This window comes from Acomys russatus, chromosome 21, assembly GCF_903995435.1.
Source record: "Acomys russatus chromosome 21, mAcoRus1.1, whole genome shotgun sequence".
Classification (NCBI taxonomy): Eukaryota; Metazoa; Chordata; class Mammalia; order Rodentia; family Muridae; genus Acomys; species Acomys russatus.
Window position 1 is genome coordinate 10022876 of NC_067157.1, and position 21449 is coordinate 10044324.

Here is a 21449-nt window from a genome sequence, read left to right on the forward strand (position 1 = left end):
TCATTGAAATTTACATAATAAATAGTTACCAACCATTGCTTTCTGCATCTGTTAAGGAGACAACCAAGTCGGGCACAATGCCCTTCTCAATGAAGGCCAACCACAGTTCTCGATTCATAGGGCAGTTCTTCAGAATCCAGCCTCCATATTTTGGGGCACCAGCAAACCTATCCTTGTTATCTTTGGTTGCCTGCGAAAACACACATTGGCAGCACCATGGTGAGTTGACAAGTCACAGACTGAGGGTGCTATCTTGTAAAACTCCAACAAACACTTTCTGGGTCCTGACTTGGAGTTGAAAGTAAGGGTGACTTAATTTTAAGAGAAGCTTAACTATGAAGTAATAAAAATCAAGTTTTACTAGTTTAAAAGCAGGGAACAAAAGCCTTTATTAAGCATAACAGTGCACTTAAAAATATTTATTTATTAAGTACGCAGTGTTCTGCCTGCATGTGAGCCAGCAGGCCAGAAGAGGGCCACCAGATCTCATTATAGATGGTTGTGACCCACCATGTGGTTCCTGGGAATTGAACTCAGGACCTTTGGAAGAACAGCCAATGCTCTTAATCTCTGATCCATCTCTCTAGCCTATAACAGTGCACTTTTGCTATCAGCCTGTAGCACTGAGTGCTCTGGACTCAGAAGTCCTGCCATGGGCTCAAACCTGCATCTCTATCCTGCTTCTGTGGGCAGCGGTCCTCGGACTCCTTTGAGTAGCAAGCTCCTCTGCCAGCTATGTGTGCAGGTGCCAGTCTCTTTCGATCTCCCCTTTGCTTTCACTCTTCAGTGTGAAAAGGGGGAAATTACTCAAGGGAGCAGAGCTGAATAAGCAACTCTGTGCTTAAGGGAGCTCCATTTGGCTCCCCTCCTCTGATAGTTTCAGCACAGATATGGAAGTGAGTAACATGGGCTCAGAACTATAGCAACCCTGAAGGCTTTAAACAAGCAGTTGTGATCTCGGGCAGCCGCAGAATCTTAGCAATCAAAGAGGGCCAATAAAATCCTTGGGCTGGTGTAGAATTTGTTTTGTTGTTGTTGTTGTGTTGTTTTAATTAATTAATTAATTAATTTAGAGACAGGGTCTCTCTGTGTAGCCTTGACTGTCCTGGGCTTGCTTTGTAGACCAGGCTGGCCTCAAACTCAAAGAGATCCGCCTGCCTCTGCTTCCCGAGTGCTGGGATTAAAGACATACGCCACCATGCCCAGCTGGATTGGTGTACTTAAAACAATTTTTTTTATCTGAAAAAAAAAACTTTTAGGAAAATGAAAAAAATAATTAAAACTTAGAAAGATGTCACACAGGAGAATCTGGAAACAAGAGGAAAGTTGTAAAGAAGAAATAGAGACAATTAACCAAAGTATTAGTGCCCAGGTTTAAAAGACATAACAGTGAAAATAACATTACGATGTGATCTAGAATGCCTGTTTTTCAACTTTAATTTTTTTTAAAGATTTATTTATTTTATGTATATGAGCGCTCTATCTGCATGTACACCCACAGGCCAGAAGAGGGCACCAGATCTCATTATAGATGGTTGTGAGCCACCATGTGGTTCCTGGGAATTGAACTCAGGACCTTTGGAGGAACAGCCAATGCTCTTAACCTCTGAGCCATCTCTTCAGCCCAACTTTAAATGTTTTTAACTTTCATTTTCAAAAATAATCGAGCCAGGTGTGATGGTGCATGCCTTTCATCCCAGCACTCGGGAGGCAGAAGCAGGGGGATCACTGTGAGTTTGAGGCCAGCCTGGTCTACAAAGTGAGTCTAGGACAGCTGAGGCTACACAGAGAAACCCTATCTCAAAAAACAAACAAACAAAAATCATTATTTAATTATGTTAATAATTAATTACTATTATTGTCTGTGAGTGTGTGTGTGTGTGTATGTGTGTGCACGCACGCGCACACACCATGACACATGTCTTGAAGTCAGAGGACAACTTTCAGAGCTGGTTCTCTCCCTCCACAGGGAGGGAGGCCTGCATGGTAAGTGCTTTTACTATCTCATCAGTCCTGCTTTCAACTTTTTAAAATCTAGTGGCTTCATAGTATTTTATCATGTGAATAAGTTGAAATCTTTCCCCCACTAGTTAGTATTTATGTGACTTATAATTTCAGTGTAACACTGATATGTTTCTTTATGCATTAGATTATTTGAATAACATTGTGATGAACATCCTTATATAAAGTTATCCAGAGTTTATATATTTGCTTAGATTCTATTTCCAGAAGATGCCAAATTGCTTCCAAAAACATCTGTTCCAGTTTACTCCCTTTCTGGCTGTCTTAGGGTTTTTATTGCTGCAATGAAACACCATGACCAAAAAGGAAGTTGGGGAAGAAAGGGTTTATTTGGCTGGTTACTGGCTTGCTCCCCATGGCTTGCTCAGCCTGATTTCTTTTCTTTTCTTTCTTTTTTTCTTTTGTTTTTGTTTTTGTTTTGTTTTGTTTTGTTTTGCTTTTTGTTTTTTGAGCCAGGGTTTCTCTGTGTAGCCTTGACTATTCTAGACTTGCTTTGTAGACCACAGCCGGTTTTCTTATAGAACTCAGGACCACCAGCCCAGGATGACACTATCCACAATGGGGCGGGGGAGCCCGCCCCCATCAATCACTAAGAAAATGCTTGGCAACTGGATCTTATGAAGGCATTTCCTCAGTTGAGGTTCTCTCCCTTCAGATAACTCTTGTGTTTTTGTGTGTCAAGCTGACACCAGCCAACACGTTGGCTCCACCAGAAAAATGGCTCTATTGCCATGGCTTCCAGAGTGGTGATTACTTAAATAAAAACTTGGGCCAGTTTTATAGGTGAGAATATATATTTTGTTGTTGTTCTTTATTAAAATTTCAACTTACATTTTATGGGGCCAGGGGAGCTGTGGGACTTGGGGGCAGGGAGCTGGCCCAGATCAAGAGTGGGGCCCAAGGCTCATGCAAATCTCATCCTGAGGTCAGCAGGAGTGCATGCGATCACACCCTCACACCCATCCCAGGCATGCATGTCCTGGTGCACACAGCCCTGCATGCCCACTCTTACCCCATCCCCAGGAAGTCATGTAGCCTGGTAGCCAGGTTAAAGGTCATCTCCCCTTATAAGATCATGTCCAGCAGCACCTGGAATTCCTCCTTATGCAAATGAGGCATCCCCAGCAACCTGGCTCCAGTCAAAGATGCATGCTTCCCCTGAAAGCCCCTACCATGCCCCAAAGGTGGAAGTAGCCTTTGTTCCACCCCTTAAATGTGCTGTCTTCCAAGAGTCTATTCTCATTGCTCTCACTGCTGCTTGAGGCCCCTCCCACTCCCAGCAGGGAAGTGGAGCCTGAATGGCAACATTTCTTAAAGATTTTCTGGGTTTAGCTATGTTTATCTATGTGTGTGTTTCTGTGTGGGCGTGTGCATGTGAGTGCAAATGTCCGTAGAGGCCAGAAGATGGAGTCATATTGGGATTGGAGTTGCCCGACATGGATGTTTCTGTAAGATAAACAAGTGTTCTTGTCCACTGAACCATCTCTCTACCTCCCTAAACTTACATAATTTTAAGTAGCCATCTCGTCTTTGATGAAATATATATCCATTAAAAAAAAAAAAAAAGGATAATGGTTTCACTTCGTAGCCAAGACTGGCCTGGAACTCACTATGTAGACTTGGTTGGCTTGGAATGGAAAGTTATTCTCCTGCCTCAGCTTTTTAAGTGGTGGAAGTACTTATAGGAAGGTATTGGTTATTAAACAGCCACTCTCTCTATTGAGATTTACTCTTAAGAGTGTCTCACTGGAGTTGTCCTGGAGTCCTTGCTGTGGCATAGAGGCTGGATCCAGAATGTTTCCAAAATGTCTCTGTGTTAGTGGTTTGGCCCATAGCTTGGCATTATTCAGAGGTGGTACTGTTGGACCCTAGAGTCCACTCGGGTAGGGGGTCGTCGCGAGAGACCACTCAAGGACCACAGTGTTGATGCAAAAGCACAAGGTTTATTGCTGACGCGCATCAGGGGGCCTCAGCAGGGAGGGAGGTGCACCCCGAGTCACTGCTACAAGCTATTTTTAAAGGCTAAAACCGCAAAGGTTGGGAGGGGCTGCATGCCCTATGTTAGGATTGGCTCTGGTGGTCGCTAGGGGTGCTTGTCTAAATGTTATTGGCTATTGCCGGGGTCGTTGGTCTTGGGGGCTATTCTTGGCAGGGAGAGGTGTTGGTGAGTTTCTAGAAAATTTCCAGATGGTACTTTTCTGAAAATTGTTTACCTTAGTTGAAATTGTTTATCTCAGTTGGCTACTTTGATCTCAGAAACTGGAACTGGCCTTCAATTCTTTCTGGGTCACTTTCTCAAGCTTGCCTGGGTCATGTTCCCAGGCTTAGGCTGAGAGAGAGAGCCTTACAGTACAAATTTAACATTTGGGGCCCAAGGGAAGGCCATTAGGTGCTGGCTTTGGAAGGGGACTGAGCCAGCCACTCCCTTCCTTAGATCCTGTTTGCTTCCTGGTCATGAGATGAGGGTGTTTGGTCACCATGATGCACTTCCTCTTCTCAGGCTGTTCAAGATAGAAGGCCTGATCTATCTATCTATCTATCTATCTATCTATCTATCTATCTATCCATCTATCATCTATCTAGCCATCTATTCCATCTATCATCTATCTATCCATCATCTATCTATCTATCTATCTATCTATCTATCTATTTATCTATCTATCCACCTATCTATTCATTCGGTGCTGAGGACCAAACCCAGGACCTTAATCATGCTAGGTAAGTATTCTGCCATTAACCTCTATCCCTAGATTGTTAAAAAACGTTTCTAGAAATAACTGTGAAACATTGGAGGGACTCTTCCTCAGAAGCCATAAAGAAATATACAATAACATTTATTATTATGCTATTATTTTTGTGTGTATGGGTGCTTTGCCTGCATGTATGTCTGAGCACACACAACCTGTGTGGAGTGCCCACAGAGGTCAGAATTCCACAGGACTGGAGTTACAGATGTTTGTGAGCCAGCATGTGGGTGCTGGGAATCAAATTCAGGTTGTTTGTAAGAGCAGTCAGTGCTCCAACTTCTAAGTACTATAAATCAAAAAGATAACCTAATTTTAAAAATGAGCAAATGGCATCTCTAAAGAATATACCCTTGCTGAGTGCAGTGGTGCATGCCTGTAATCTTGGCACTCAGGAGGCAGAAGCAGGAGGATTGCTGTGAGTTTGAAGCTAGCCTGGGCTACATAGTAAGTTCCAGAGCAGCCAGGGCTATGTAGAGAGACCCTGTCTCAAAAAACAAACAAACAACAAAGGAGCACACTCTTTACAATATCACAGATCGCTAGCTGCTTGTGAAAATGGGTTTCTTGCCAGATCCCCTGATCTCTTGAGGAATGAAAGTGTGGTGGGAGTGGCCATAATCTGGACAGCCCCCGGGGCCACAGCTGCAGCTTACTGTTGCCATGGCAAAGCCCTAACATCGCACATACATTTCTGTCTCTGGAGGTTGTATTCATATTCCTGGGAGATTTGTATCTTCCACAACAAAGTAAGGCTAGCATTTTCATCACAGGCAAGAAGGGCTAGGTGTATAGACCCTTGTCCTAGCTTGACATTTACTTCTCTGGGTGTCTGGTCTCACTGACAAGGCAAAGATGACAGCTCTGAGTTGTAGGGATCTATTTGTCATATGATGACTCAGTGAGTGACTTACAGGCCACTTCAGTTAGAAGGTCCTTAAAGGCAGGGGCCATTTTTATTCTATTTTCCTAACCCTAGTATATAATATAGCACAGAGAACAGCAGGTACAGACTGCTTCTGCTAATAGCAGGCCCCTCTGAAGGAAAAACTATTGCTGGAATAACCTAAAGAGATTGGTTTAAAAGTGTGTATGAGCTCAGGAAGAGGCCCAAAGGAGGCTGGTACAGCCAGGGCTTTAGGGAGCCACCCAGTGACTTACAGAGTGGTTCTGTTTTCTTGTGTGATAAACTTTTTACTCTTACATATTATTTTTTGTGAGACAGAGTCTTATGCTTATCTTGGGCTGACCTGCCTGTATCAATCAGGCTGGCCTTGAACTTGTGCCTGATACTTACTCCTGCCTCAGCCTTCTGAATGCTGGGATTACAGGGATAAGCCCCCATGCCCAGAGTATCTCACATAATTTAAGATCAAACCACACAGAAAGCAATAGAAAATCTCACTGAGAGTTCAAAAGTGCCTCATTTATCTTGCATGCTTGCTGTGAATGCTTGTCTGGGATCATCGCATGGAACCTACTTCTAGAGTTACCTTATTCTTTACAACCAAAAGAAAGGTAATGGTTTGCTGTTGGTACAGGCATGTCACGCTCAGGTGTTTAGATAGCCATTCAGCAAAATTGATCTTAGCATCTGACTACTGAGCTCATAAACAAAATACCTAGCTGTGGCACTGGCTTCATAGACTACACCCTTGTATTAACTGGTCTGAATCAAAGACAATAAAACTTAGTGAATTCATTTCGGAACTATAAAATCACATCATATAATTTTTTTTATAATTGCAGAGCTTCCAATAAATACCGCAATTGTGCACTGGAGTATTTCACATATGGTGGCATTGGACCTGTTGGTAGTGGATAGTTCCAGAAGGAGGAGGAGGGCCATTCTTTATTGAGGATGGCTCCTGGCAGGTATCCCATGCTCCAGTGGGTGGCCCACACCCATGCACATGTGGGCAGCAGTAACTAGTCACTTAAAAAAAAAAGCCATGAAGTTGGGAGAGGGTGCATTTGTTGGGATATGGGGGAAACAGGGAGCTGGGGGACAGTTACAACCATATTTCATTATAGTCATGTATACGATTCTCAAAAATAAAGAAATATAAGAAATCAAGCCACTGGAAATGGTGGTGTACACCTGAAATCCCAGCACTTGGGGAGGCAGAGGCAGGCAGATCTCTGTGAGTTCCAGGCCAGACTAGTTTACAAGCGAGTGTAGGACAGCAAGGGCTACACAGAGAAACCCTCTCTTGAAAAACCAAAACCAAAACAAACAAAAAACCAAAACAAAACAACAAAACAAAACAAAACCCAAGACAACAAGAAAGGTACATAAATTTGAAGAGTACAGTAAAGTCAGATCGTAAGACAATTAGACACACAGCAGATTAACAAACATTCTTTTAGTTTCTAGATGAATGATGAACTTTGAAAGGTTGAAAAGGTGTACCTCCCGGATGACTTCCTCTAGTATCTCAGCTTGTTTATCATATGGATGCTCAAAGTTCACATCTTTGGCATGTCTCAGAGTGTCCTCTATCATGAACTGCACCTCTGGGTGGTTTTCGGTCACGTCTTCTAGCAATTCATCTGTGGAGACTAAGGTCAGAGAAGTTAATCTAAATTTCCCTCCTGGACTGGAGGGGTGGGGGGGTGGGGGGAGGGGGATGCTATCTGTGGTAAGGTGTGCTGTGAACGTGCAGCCGAGGAAAGCCTTAACTTTGTGTTGCTATGGCACCTGCTAGAAGAAGGGAGAGTCACCATGAGCCGGAGACTCACAAACCGGAAGGGCGGTGACGTGAAGTCGGTCTATCAGTATGCGAGTCATGTTAAGGAAGGATCCTGTCAAGGAAGAGAGAATGAGAGACCAGAGCGTCCGGGAGTGAAGGTGGACATAAGCATTCAGGGAAGGAACCATACAACAGGGTGGACACTTCCAGTCATAAACAAGAGTCTGGCGTGAGGGGGTGGGGGTGGGGCAGGAGGCAGGCGAGCTGGAGCTTGTTGGAGGGAAATGTTGGCACAGACTTGATTTTAGCTCTTATTCCTAGCAGGGCTGAGGCGGCTCCAGGTGCCTCTGCCATTTAACTGTGTGTCTAGCCCTCCGGTGAGGCAGAGGTTGGCAGTTCCTCTGACTCCGCCACTTCTGAATTTCCAGGTTTGCTTTGGAGCTGCTCTGCTGTAGGACTCCATGTTAGAAGCGCGTGTTCAGAGCCGGCAGCTGTCTCCTGCCCTCCTCTTTGCTTTGGAATGTCCTCAGAGAAGAAAGAGACCCAGTTCCCTGCATCTGCAGAGCAGAAGAGTCGAGAACCATGGGGAAAGAGGGGCAAAACAGAGTCAGGTAAGGATGCCACAAGGGCCAAGCTGCTCTGTTCATGCACATCCAATGTCCTCCTTCTTTCTTTTTAAGATTTATTTACTATTATGCATACAGTGCTCTGCCTGCATGTACACCTGCAGGCCAAAAGAGGGCATCAGGTCACATTATAGATGGTTGTGAGCCACCATGTGGTTGCTGGGAATTGAACTCAGGACCTATGGAAGAGCAGTCAGTGTCCTTAACCACTGAGCCATCTCTCCAGCCCCTTTCTCCTCTTTCTTAACAGCAGCAGCATTCTTTGCCTAGAGGCCACTCATGCGCCCAGATGGAAACATGTATTTCCCAACATTCCTTTCAGCTTGGATAGTCAATAATATTCAAATAGGTTTGGGTGATTTTGTTGTTGTTTTGCAAGTTTCCTGAGAACTCTTTTGTATTATTTATTATTTATTTTTTCCATTTTAATGTGTGTGCACATGATGTGCATGCTTGTGTACAGGCACACACGTGAGTAGGTGTGGAGGAATGGGTGTGTATGTATGTATGCATGTATGTATGCATGTATATATGTATGCATGTATATATGAATGTATGCATGCATGCATGCATGTATGTATGTATGTATGCATGTATGTGCCCAGAGGTTCATGTTGAGAACCATCTTTTTTATTATTCTTTATTTGTTGAGGCTGGGTCCCTTAGTGAAACCCAGAGTTCCCTGGTGTGGCTAGTCTCCTATCTTGCTTGCTCTGGGGACCCTCTTACTCTGTCTTCAGAGGGTGGAATTCTAGGTGGTGTTGCCATGCCCACGAGACATTCGCATGGGTGCTGAAGATCTGAACTCTGGTCCTCATGCTTGCATGTCAAATGTTCTAACCACTGAGCCACCTCCCCTGCCAGTTCCTTAACACAGCTAAGTGAAACTCAGCTCTTAGCTCTTGCTTTTGACCCATTTTCTGCTCTGACACGATAGCCTGAGCTCAGAATTCATTCTGTGGATTAGCATAATAGCCACATACCAAGGATGGTGGAGCAGAGAGACTACCCATTTTCAAAATGCTCTTCTCACCAAAATGATATGTTGTGTTGTTTTTTCCTGTGCTCATGAGTGTCCAGCTGTTCTGTACTGTAAGGAAACTATAGTACCCTTTAAAGACAGTGGTGAAGTGAGAATGCTCAGTGGGGATGTTTACCTACAATAAGCAAGGCCATGGGTTGACTCCCAATGGCTCACTTGCATGCATGTGCATGTATGTGTGCGCATGCGAATACACATGTTGTATGCAATAGTGGTTTTAAGGTATTATTATTATTATTTATAAATTAATTTTTAAAATTTTTTATTTTTTATATATTTTATTAATTTATTTATATTACATCTCAATTGTTATCACATCCTTGTATCCTCCCATTTCTCCCTCCCTCCCGCTTTTACCCTATTCCCCTCCCCTATGACTGTGACTGAGGGGACCTCCTCCCCCTGTATATGCTCATAGGGTATCCAGTCTCTTCTTGGTAGCCTGCTATCCTTCCTCTGAGGTCTCACCATCCAGGGGACGTGGTCAAATATGGGGCACCAGGGTTTGTGTGAAAGTCAGTCCCCACTCTCCACTCAACTGTGGAGAATGTCCTGACCATTGGCTAGATCTGGGTAGGGTTTCGATGTTTACTGCATGTATTGTCCTTGGCTGGTGTCATAGTTTGAGCAGGACCCCTGGGCCCAGGTCCTCCCGTCATAATGTTCTTCTTGTAGGTTTCTAGGACCCTCTGGATCCTTCTATTTCCCCATTCTCCCATGCTTCTCTCACCTAGAGTCCCAATAGAATGTCCTCCCCTCTGTCTCATTTTCATGGTAAGTGAAGACTTTCATGAGACGTGTTCCTTGGGCTAGTGTCCAGATATAAGTGAGTATATACCATTTGACTCTTTATGCTTCTGGGTTAACTCACTCATTATGATCATTTCTAGTTCAATCCATTTGTCCACACATTTCGGGAATTCCTTGTTTTTAATAGCTGAGTAGTATTCCATAGTGTAAATGTACCACCATTTCTTTATCCATTCTTCTACTGAGGGACACTTAGGCTGTTTCCATGTTCTGGCTATTATGAATAAGGCTGCTATGAACATGGTTGAGCATATACCCTTGCTGTGTGCTGGAGCATCTTCTGGGTATATTCCAAGGAGTGGAATAGCTGGGTCTTGAGGAAGCCTTATTCCAAGTTTTCTGAGATAGCACCAGACAGATTTCCAAAGTGGCTGTACTAGTTTGCATTCCCACCAGCACTGAAGGAGTGTTCCTCTCTCTCCACATCCTCACCAGCATGTGATGTCGCTTGAATTTTTTATCTTAGCTATTTCGATGGGTGTAAGATGGAATCTCAGAGTTGTTTTGATTTGCATTTCCCTGATGACTAAGGACGTTGAGCATTTCTTTAAGTGTTTCTCATTATTATTATTATTAATTTGGTTTTTAGAGACAAGGTTTCTAATTGTAGCCCTGGCTGTCCTGGAAGTTGCTCTGTAGACCAGGCTGGCCTCGAACTCACAGAGATCTGCCTGCTTCTGCCTCCCAAGTGTGGGATTAAAGGCGTGTGCCACCAGGGCCCAGCTAGTTTTATTTTTTAAACCATACATTTTTTCCTTCTAAATTCCAAAAGAGACACTAATTTCCCATGGATATTTAAGAGCAGCAAATTTCTAGCTACTAATTTACCATGTCTGAACTCTACTCTTCTTTTAGATGAAGGTCTCAGGACCTCTCTTTCATTGTGGACATGCTACTGAGTTCTTTCTCATCTGTGAACAAAACAGCGCTGAAGAATATGTCTATGGGTTCTGAAGGAGAGTTTGGTATGGGTTCAGGGACCCAGAACTCTGGTTGCAATTTATAATTCTGAAAAGTGAACATATCTGGTAACAACCGAAAGAAAGCCAGGATTTTAGTTAGATGCATTGCCAATGAATCTAAAGCAAGCAAGCGAGCAAGCGAACAAGCAGGAGTGCCTTTCCTGAGTCAGCAGTCTCCAGTTCCCGAGGCCATGGCCTCTAAGTTGGCCTCAGGGAGACAGGCTGTCACTGCTGGCATCTCTGCTGTTGGTAGGCCATGAGTACCTGCTTCTAAATTGGACAGTGTGGGAGAAGGGCTGTAGATTGCTGAGGGAACTCACCAGTGTCAAGATATAGGGCTCCTAGCAGCCACTTGCTGGTTATGTCTGAATGCGTGGGTGGCCTGCTGTGAATGTGTGTGTGTGTGTGTGTGTGTGTGTGTGTGTGTGTACATGCTTGTGTGCTGGTGTGTGAGTAAGTGTGTGTGTAAGAGGGTGACACACATGAATTTCTAACTGTGCCTAGTCAGTTCTTACCAATTTAAAATAATAACGAGGAAAGCATGTATGTTTGAATCAGTAGGAGGAAACAAACAAACAAAATTAACTACGTATAGTACATCAAATTATTAATATGCTATAAAACCAAATACTAAAAAGCTGAACAACAGCAGCAACAAAATAACAACAATCTAACAAAAATCTTATAAGAACCAGAACACAAAAGCAAAATTTTAAATCCTAAAAATAAATACACAAATCAATAATAGAAAAGCAATTGCTTGATTATGGAAAATGCCTCCTTTAATTCCAAAATAGCAAGATAACTTAGTAGGGAAGCTACTCAGCTTTGAAAAATAAACCTGAGAAATAAGGGACTAACGTAAGTTGTTTTTGGAGAAATGAAATAATGTAATTGACACAATAAATTAGAAAAATTGATGAAAAATAAAAATCATCACCCAGGTAAAAGGAAATAAATGGTGAACAAATATTAATAAACCTTAGATGTAAAAATTAATATAAGCCTGAAGAAAAATAATAAGCAAAAATTATATATATATATCTATTATTAGAGAAAATATAATCTGGACTAACTTATATGCAAAACAATTTTTTGTAGCTTTATATTTGTTTATCTAGTAGTTCTATTAATGTCAATATCCAGATAAAATTTATATTAAAAGTGCATTGAAACATTACTTATTATAGCAACCCCCCACAAATTTATAATATAAAGAACTGTCTTGGGGCTAGAGAAAAGGCTTGGTGGCTAAGAGGTGGCTGACAATTGCCATAAATCCAGATTCAGTGTATCCAATGGCCTCTTCTGGCCCCTGTGAGTTCTTGTATGCCTGTGGTTGGTAAAGCACAGACACACACACACACACATACACACACACACACACAAACAAACACACATTGATAAAATAAAATACACTAATAGCTAATGGCTAAGCCGTGATCTATACAAAAAATAGTGCAATTCTTCTTTTTCTTTCTTCTTCTTTTTCTTTTTTCTTTTTTGGTTTTTTGAGATAGGGTCTCTCTGTGTAGCCTTGGCTGTCTTGGACTCGCTTTGTAGACCAGGCTGGCCTCGAACTCACAGCGATCCACCTGCCTCTGCCTCCCTGAGTGCTGGGATTATAGGTGTGTGCCAGGGCACCTGGCTTAATAGTGTAATTCTTTAAAACAAGGGTTAAAGTATTTTCTGATAACTTAACATAACTGCTTGTTCAAACAGTTGTTTAATAACATAACTGTTAGTCAAAAGTGGCAGAATACTAGACTTTATAGCTATTGTGATGACATTGTAGACACAATGTTGTATCACGTGTTGCTGTCAGGAATTTAGCAGGTGAACAGACAATGTTATAGGGTTAAGTAGCACAACCAATACTGACATTTCATGACTATAATTATGTTTTTCGACACTGTGATTCCAGCATATCAGAGTTGGTACAGTGCTTTCAAAAAGGAATTTATAATCACATGATAATGGTTTCTTGGGGTTCTGCGTGTATATCACTCTTCATTTTCTGTGTCTCTTCTTCATTTTAGTAAAGCTATTCTATTCTGTAGCTGTTTGACTGAAATCTGCACAAATAAAGCCTGCTTTTCTTAGATTGTTTTTTTTTTCTGAGACAGGGTTTCTCTGTGTAGCCTTGGCTGTCCTGGACTCACTTTGTAGACCAGGCTGGCCTCGAACTCACAGGGATCTGCCTGCCTCTGCCTCCCAAGTGCTGGGATTAAAGGCGTGCGCCACCTGCTTTTTTTTTCCTTCTGAAGTTTTCAACTATTTGTGTATTAATTTTGCTCTCCCATATGATGGTCAAGATGGAGTAAGATCCAGTAACACTTTTATTGGCAGTTCGTTTCCTTACCGTCTTTGTTGGTGTCCACAGCGAGGGCGTTCTCGGACTTTGATTTGTCTACATCGGCAATATCTAAGGAGCTAAGTTTCTGGGACCCTTGAGTGGCTGCTGCGGCAAAAGAAGAGACTTTACTGACTCACCTACATACACCAGAGGAACCCCATCGCCGACAACTCAGGGGGTCTGCTTGTACCTTCATCATCCACTGAGGACAGTAAGTCTTCAGAACCTTTAAACATTCTATAATCCATGAAGTCCTCGTACTCCTTTTTTGTATGCTGCAGTTCCCTTAGGACCTTCTCCTCTGGAAGACAAATGGCGATGTTTAACACCTGGAGACGGGAGGCAGGTAGAGAGGCTAACAGGTGCTGCTGAGGGTGACAGACTTGGACTCAACCTGACTCTTCTATAAGAGCTGTGGGCATCTCAGCCCCTTGATCTACTTGTCTCATGTCTTGCTAAGGCAAATGTAGATCACTACATTCAAAGCATTGTGAGCATTGGTTGGTGTGGACAGGGGACACCAGCTCCCTGTTGGTGGCTAACCTGTTACATGATACATATTACGTGATTGGAAATGCTCACTATTCTCCCTTGACAAAATTTATTTAATTATTTGTGGGGCTAGAGTTCTGAAGCTGGAGGGTTAAGAAGGTGAGCCTTACTGTCAGACTTAAAATAATCAGTGAATTTTTAAAAGGTTTTTGGGTTCACAGCATATAGGAAATTATCTGCTTGTATATTCCAGTTGGGAAAACATTTTATGAAAAGCTTCAACACTTATGTTTATTTCTCACAATGTCAGGTAACAAGAATTATTACAGACTGTAGCAAACAGGAAAGATGGGTTTAAGTTTCAATCTAGCATCTTCACCTTAACAAGACCAACTCAACATTCTAGCCCTCTGCTCCCCTCACTACTGTCTGCTCCATCAGCACCCTGCTCCCCTCACTACTGTCTGCTCCATCAGCACCCTGCTCCTGTCACTACTGTCTGCTCCATCAGCACCCTGCTCCTGTCACTACTGTCTGCTCCATCAGCACCCTGATCCTGTCACTACTGTCTGCTCCATCAGCACCCTGCTCCTGTCACTACTGTCTGCTCCATCAGCACCCTGATCCTGTCACTACTCTCTGCTCCATCAGCATCCTGCTTCTGTCACTGTCTGTTCCATCGCTTGTTACATGTTTCCTCCTCCCTCTCTCACCACTTCCTTCCTTCTTTCTTTCCTTCCACCTTTCCTTTCCCCTTTCTTTCCTCCCTTCCTTCTTCCCTCCATTCCTTTTTTTCTTTTCTTTTTCTCTCCACCCTCTACAAAAATGTAAACACCAAGAGCATGAGAATTTCATGCCAGTTGTCTAATTAATGAATTCTGAATTAATAGTTCCCTTCCTTTTGATCTTTAAGTGGCCATGAATGTTATTTATATTTGGATTCCAAATGTTGAACTTATGTTCTAAACCTATTTTCTAGATCATCTGGATGCACATTGGGGTGCCATACAACCTTAGTTCTTTAGGTAGGATGATGGATTCTTTTACTGGCTGGTAGGCTAATCAGGAAGAAGAAAGGCAAAATAAGTAGTCATGTATGTTCTTGTTTAGTGAAAATAAAACACTTCCATGAAGAAAGAGTTAATTTCTTATTGAATGGCTTCAAAATAGAAAATGACAGAAAACTTGCCAGTTTGTGTAGAAAGCCAAACAAACAAATAAACCGTCGAAATGAAATAAGCAAAAATACTTCTTATAACAAACCTTTCCAGAGCACCAAAAAAGATTACCATAAACTAATTACACTGCAAATGTTGAGAAAAGTTTCTCAATAACAGAATTTTAATTAGCTTTAATATACTGTGACTAAGTATTTTAGAAATCCAAAACTAACTTGATGTTGGAGTATAGCATTGTTGATCAAACGAACAGATCGAAGAATGAAAAAATACAAGGTTCTCTTGCTAGATGCTGACAAGATAAAAATATTCTTAAGGAGAAACACCTGGGAGAGCCTTTAAAATTATACTTAGTCAGGTGGATGTTTCCCTTAGCGGCTAAGAACACTCGAGGCCCTGCTATTGGAATGGGGTTCATTTTCTAGCACCGACATGTGATCCCAGTACTCAATAGGAAAGAGGAGGACTGAAGGCTCAAGCTCAAGCTTAGCCTGGCCTACATAGTTCCAGGCCAGATCTATACATGTGTATATGTGTGTACATGCATGTGTGTGTACATGTATATGCATGCATATAAATGTATAAGAAAAACAGACAACAGAGATATAAGTTCTACCAAACCCCTCTACGAATTAAAAAAATAGCCATAGACTTAGAACTCTCATTTTCTCAGAGGACAACCAAAGCTCACCTTTGTGTTTATTCTAAAAATACCCTGACCATGAACACGTGACCGGTTAGGAGCTGGCGAGGGTCCAAGTGTCCTCTGCATTCACTGCATTAGTGTTTAGAGTCGTTTAACTGCCATCTGTAAATGTAGAGGGCTGAGGATGCTCATCACCCAAATATCTACAGTGCCCAGATAGAAAGCTTCCCTAAATCAAGGCTGGACACGGTCTAAAACAACACACATGCTAAGGTGAATGAACTTCTGGGGTATGAGTTAGTTTCTCTTCCTTCCTTCAGCCATTCACTGAGAGACTCTAGGTGTGCAAATGGCAAAGATACTAAAATGAACACACTAAAGTTCTGGTCCTCAACTAGCCAGGTTTAACCATTCACCAAAGCACCCAGAGTAAGTCAGATCAATGATTCCTTCACCTTGCCTTCTGCTTTGCAAGTCGAGCATAAGCTTCTCTTTCACAGCTTTGATAGCTCTGTTGGTAGCCTCAGTTATGGTATCTTTTATTAGTTTCTCACGGGCTTCATCAAAACGAGGCTGGACAAATTTGGCATAGTCAATTACCTGCAGAAATAGAAATAGTCAAGAAAATTAGTGTAATCACAAGATACTATGAATATAAGACACATTTCCTATCTATCTATCTATCTATCTATCTTCCAAAGATAAATACTGCTTGAGGCACCTTTGGAATTATATACAACATTCACTGATTTAAAAATGCTATTTTATTTTTAATTTAAAAGTATTCTTTTAGTTATGTATATGTATGTGGGGGGGTGTGTGTGATGGGTATGTGCACATGAGTGAAGGTGTCTGCCAAGGTCAGAGGTATCAGATTCCCCCAATGAGGGAGAGACAAACCTGTTTTTGTTATGATCCCAGGTGTGGGATTGGAATGGTCTTGTGATAACAGGTGAGGTTAATCCACTAGAAGACAAACCACCTCATGTGGGAGCTTGATTGTTGCCAGTTGAAAAGATCTCGTGACCAGACTCTGGGAGGAGATATATAAATGAGCCCAAAACTGGAGGTGGGGCCTCGGGAGACTTGGGATAGCTTTGGCTGTTCATTGCTCCACTTTCGAGACCCTCCTAGAGAGAACCGCTCGAGGGAAGGCTTGGGGCTCTGGGCTCCTGCTGAGGTTCCGGGTTCTGGTTACTCCAGGTTCCAGTAGAAGAAATTCTGCTGGCAATGCCAGGAGAATCGTTCCTCAGAACTGATACCTTACAGTTTTGTTATTCTTTAATCCTCTTTTCCTATTGTTTTGGTTAGTCAGTTTATAAGGGACGTATGGTTGGTTAATAACTCCATAATAAAATATATTGGTTAAGAAAACTGAACCTACATATGGCGCCCAACATGCTCTGGGCATCATGGGTAACTTAACTTCTAATGTTGTGGAGGAAGATAATGGTTTTCAAAAGATAGTAATGCTCTTTCAGGGTGTCAGCAAAGTTGCAGCTGCTGTTACAATGTCCTTTCCTGCCTTATACCCAGACAGAATCTTGTGTTTTTTCTTGGTCTTTTTACTGTATAACATATTTAAAAGGATTGGAAGAAAGACCGATAAGATACAAAAACTGGAGGTCAGTAAATTCTATCCTCCTGGAAAAGATGGCAGAGGTGGCAGTACAACTAGAAAAATTTGAAGGTAGAGATTGAAGCAAATAGAAAACAAATTGCGTTGCTGTTGATAAAGGAGAAAATCCTGGTAACTGAGAGCGAGTGTTTCCCACAATTGCCATCCTGCCCTGCTCCGCAGGCCAGGTGGTCAGAGTACCAGCATGTGGAAGGGGGTGGAGAGAAACGGGAAGCCAGAGAGGCTGCAGAACAACAACAACAACAACAACAACAACAACAACAACAGAAACAACAACAACAACAACTACAGGAACAGGAGAGCAGAAAAACAAAAGGGTCTTTGGAGGAAAATGTGCCTATAGAGGAACTCCCCAGAGTCACACAATCCCCATCGGCTTTTCCAGTTACTGTAAGACATGTGCCTGCTCAGAATGGAGCTGAGCATTATGATGAAATGGAATGGAGTCCAATAGATATGTTAGAGTTAAAACATTTTAAGGAATCTGTTGTTAGGCATGGACTACATTCCCGCTTTTGTCAAAGAGATGTTGAGCAACTGGGCCACGCAGCATAGACTTGTCCCCAAGATGGGAAGAGTTAGGTTTCAGCGGTATTGGAAGCAGCACAACAGCTGCAGTGGTTATCATGGTGGTGACGCGAGGCAGAGAGACTAGGACAAGAAAATAGGAGAAGGGACATAAATGTTAGTAAAAAGCAATTACTTGGTGAAGGGCGATAGGCTGACTTAAGACAGCAAGTCCAGTATGATGACACGGTGATCGAACAATGTTGTGCTGCAGCCTTAAGAGCTTGGGACACGGTGGAGGAACCTGGTAAGATAACCGTTCCCTTTACTAAGGGCCTGGGGAAGCCGTCACAGAATTTTTGCAGAGATTGGGACCAGCACTAGATAGAGCAATAGCAGATGCTGACACCAAACAGGCATTGAAACTTATTATGGCATATGAGAATGCTAACATGGAATGTAAGAGGGCAATTAGACCTTTAAAGGGAAGAGGAGCTCCATTAGATGAATGGGTAAGAGAAACAGTTAATGTTAGCTTTCTGGAACATTAAAACAATACATGAGGTCAAGCTATGGCCAGAGGTCCCAGATATCATAGCATCTGGTGCTTTAAATGCGGTAGACTTGGTCATGTACAAAGAAACTGTAAGGTTAAAAGTTTCAGACCTCAGAATAACAGGTGCACTCAATGTGGAGTAAATGACACTCATAGGGCAGGACACGGAGCATCTGGCCATGGTGATTACGAGGGGCCAAGACTTCCAGGGTACTGTAGCCGATGTGGGAAAGGAAAACTTTGGGCTTGAGATTGTTAATCCAAAAGAGATGTGCAAGGTAATGTCTTACCGGTGGGAAACAGCAAGAGGGGCCGTCAGCTCAGGGCCTCACCAACAATAATACAAGCTGAATTTTCCAGGCCAGGCCAGAAGTAACAGACTCACAGGAAAAGAGGAATCAGGTGCTAGTGATCTAATACCTGCTACTGAAGGCAGCGCAGCCTTGGATCTGGCCTCAGATTTTATCTATTGCATTATCTCCACAGGTTGACTGTTACAAGCTGAGTACTGGTGTTTATGGCCTTTTGCCTTTAGGGACAGTAGGAATGGTTCTGGGAGGAAGTGGACTGACTTCTCAAGGTCTTGTTGTGCATCCTGGTACTATAGATGGGATTGTGTAGAGGAAATAAAAATAATGGCATGTGTAAAGAAGGAGATGAGAACGAACACAAGGGACAGAGTTGCTCAGCTGTTACTGTTTCCCTACATTAAGGGCAAAGCTGCTCCAGTAGGTGCATTCGGAAGTACAGGGAAATGTATGTTCTGGCAAACAATAATTAATGATGAGAGACCTAAATTGATAATACAAATAAATGGTGTTGAATTACAAGGTTTGGTGGGTACCAGCACTACTTCAAACAAGCATTGGAATCCGAGTTGGCCACTTCAGAAGGTTTATATAGAAATTATAGGGATTGGTAAGTTATCACAAGTACAACAAAGCATACGGTGGTTTAAGTGTGTGGGGCCAGCAGGGCAGACAGGGAAGCTGAGACCCTATGTGGCTGACATACCCATAAATCTATGGGGAAGGGATCTCTTACAACAATGGGCACTCAGATTAATGTTCCTGCCATTACAGAGGTAAGCAATGATGAAGCTAGGGGTGAAATGGTGCATGCTTCTGGGGAAGGTATCAAAGTGAATAATCAGGAGCAACCGCAAGCTGTGCCCATTGTCCAAACTCAGACAGGCATTGAGTTTCCAAAATTATAAGAGGGGACACTGCTGATGTACCAACAGCCTTGCCCCTAAAATGGATTTCAAACAGCCTGGTGTGGCAAGAGCAGTGGCCCTTAACAAAGGAAAAATTGCAGGCGCTTCACCATTTAGTACAAGAACAACTGAAGGCTCAGCATACAGAGGAGTCTACCAGCCCTTGGGTTTCCCTTGTGTTTGTAATAAAAGTGAAGTCAGGCAGCTGGAGGATGATAACAGATTTGAGAGCAGTTAATAAGGTAACCAACCAATGGGTCATTTACAGCCTGGAATTCCTCTACCTTCCCTGTGACCTAAGTCTTGGCCTATAATAGTAATCAATTTAAAAGATTGGTGTTTTTTTGTTGTTGTTGTTGTTGTTTTGTTTGTTTTTTGTTTTTGTTTTTGTTTTTGTTTTTTTACAATACCTTTGCATGAGAAGGATAGGGAAAGGTTTGCTTTCTCAGTACCTACACTAAACAGTAGTGGTCCAATGAAGAGATACCATTGGAAGGTACTCCCATAGGGAATGTTGAATAGCCTCACTTTGTGCCAAAATTTCAATCAAAGACCATTAGAAATACTTTGTAAGCAGTTTCCTAACTCTGTCATTTACCATTACATGGCTGATTCTGATTCGGAGACTTTAGAAAAAATGTTTAAAGAAGTACAAAGCATTCTGCTATGCTGAGGATTAAAAATTGCTGTAGAAAAAGTACAAAGAGGGGATTCAATTACTTATTTAGGCTACAAGATACCTGAACAAAAGATTAGATCCCAAAAGGTACAGATCTGTAGAGATCAATTGCAAATACTAAATGATTTTCAAAAATTGATGGGAGACATTACTGGTTAAGGCCTACAATTGGACTAGCTACCTATGAGTTAAGTAGCTTATTACAAGGGGAATCAGATTTAAACAGTCCAAGGTGTCTAATGGCTGAGGCAGAAAAGAAGTTAATTTTGGTAGAGCAAAAACTGCAAAAGGCATATGTAGATAGAATTGGTCCTAAACTTGGTTACATTTTGGTTATTTTGCCTTCAAAACATTCACCTAATGGGCTTCTTATGCAAAGGGAAGACAAGATCATGGAATTTTTAAATTTTTAAAAACTTTTTAATTTTTTTTTAGCAAATAAACAAAGTAAAAGTTGAAGATGTATATTGAAAAAATTTCTGAGTTGATTACAAAGGGAAGAAGAAGATTTTATCAACTATCAGGGATGGACCCGATAGAAATTGTGGTGCCTCTTACTAATTCTGAAATCATATCACTATGGGTAATTAATGAAGATCGGCAAAGGGCTTGTAGTAACTATTTGGGAGAAATGAATAACAAATACCTGAAAAGCAAACATATATAATTTATAAAGGAAACTAATTGGATCCTTCCAAGTATTGTAAGGAGGACACCAATACCAGGGGCACCCAACTTCTACACGGATGCTAATAAGATGAGTACGGCTGGTTATAAGTCTGATAAAATGACTAAGGTGATCAAAAGCCCATTTACTTCTGCCCAAAAATCAGAATTATATGCAATCCTTATGGTACTGTTCGATTTTCCGGAATCTCTTAATATAATCACCGACTCTCAGTATGCAGAAAGAGTCATTCTGCATACAGAAACTGCTGAATTTACTCCCGGTAACTCTGAATTGACAACATTGTTTATAGAACTGCAACAGGTAATCTGAAGTAGAAATTATCCCTTGTATATTACTCATATTCGATCCCATACAGGTTTACCAGGTCCATTGGCATGAGGAAATGAGGAAATCGACCAAGCAGGGAATGTGCTTGAAGCCTCAAAATTTCATGAGAAACATCATGTTAATGGTAAGGGTTTGAAAAAAAGGTTCCCTATCACTTGGCAACAAGCCAGAGAAATAGTTGATAGGTGTCCTACGTGTTCATTGTATAATCAAAACCCTTTACCTGCTGGGGTTAACCCTAGGGGGACAAAAAGGAATGAAAT

At 42.0% G+C, this 21449-nt stretch overlaps 1 protein-coding gene across 1 annotated transcript in view; it reads right to left on the reverse strand.

The window, feature by feature from the left end:
* Ak9 (adenylate kinase 9) overlaps positions 1 to 21449 on the reverse strand; it is a 118031-nt gene that overhangs the window by 57852 nt on the left and 38730 nt on the right. Inside the window, exons 12-16 of the mRNA XM_051164063.1 lie at positions 16027 to 16171; positions 13446 to 13556; positions 13262 to 13348; positions 7180 to 7328; positions 34 to 190 (exon numbers count right to left, since the gene is read on the reverse strand). Coding sequence (XP_051020020.1) covers positions 34 to 190; positions 7180 to 7328; positions 13262 to 13348; positions 13446 to 13556; positions 16027 to 16171 — 649 coding nt within the window. The remainder of the gene's footprint in view (positions 1 to 33; positions 191 to 7179; positions 7329 to 13261; positions 13349 to 13445; positions 13557 to 16026; positions 16172 to 21449) is intronic.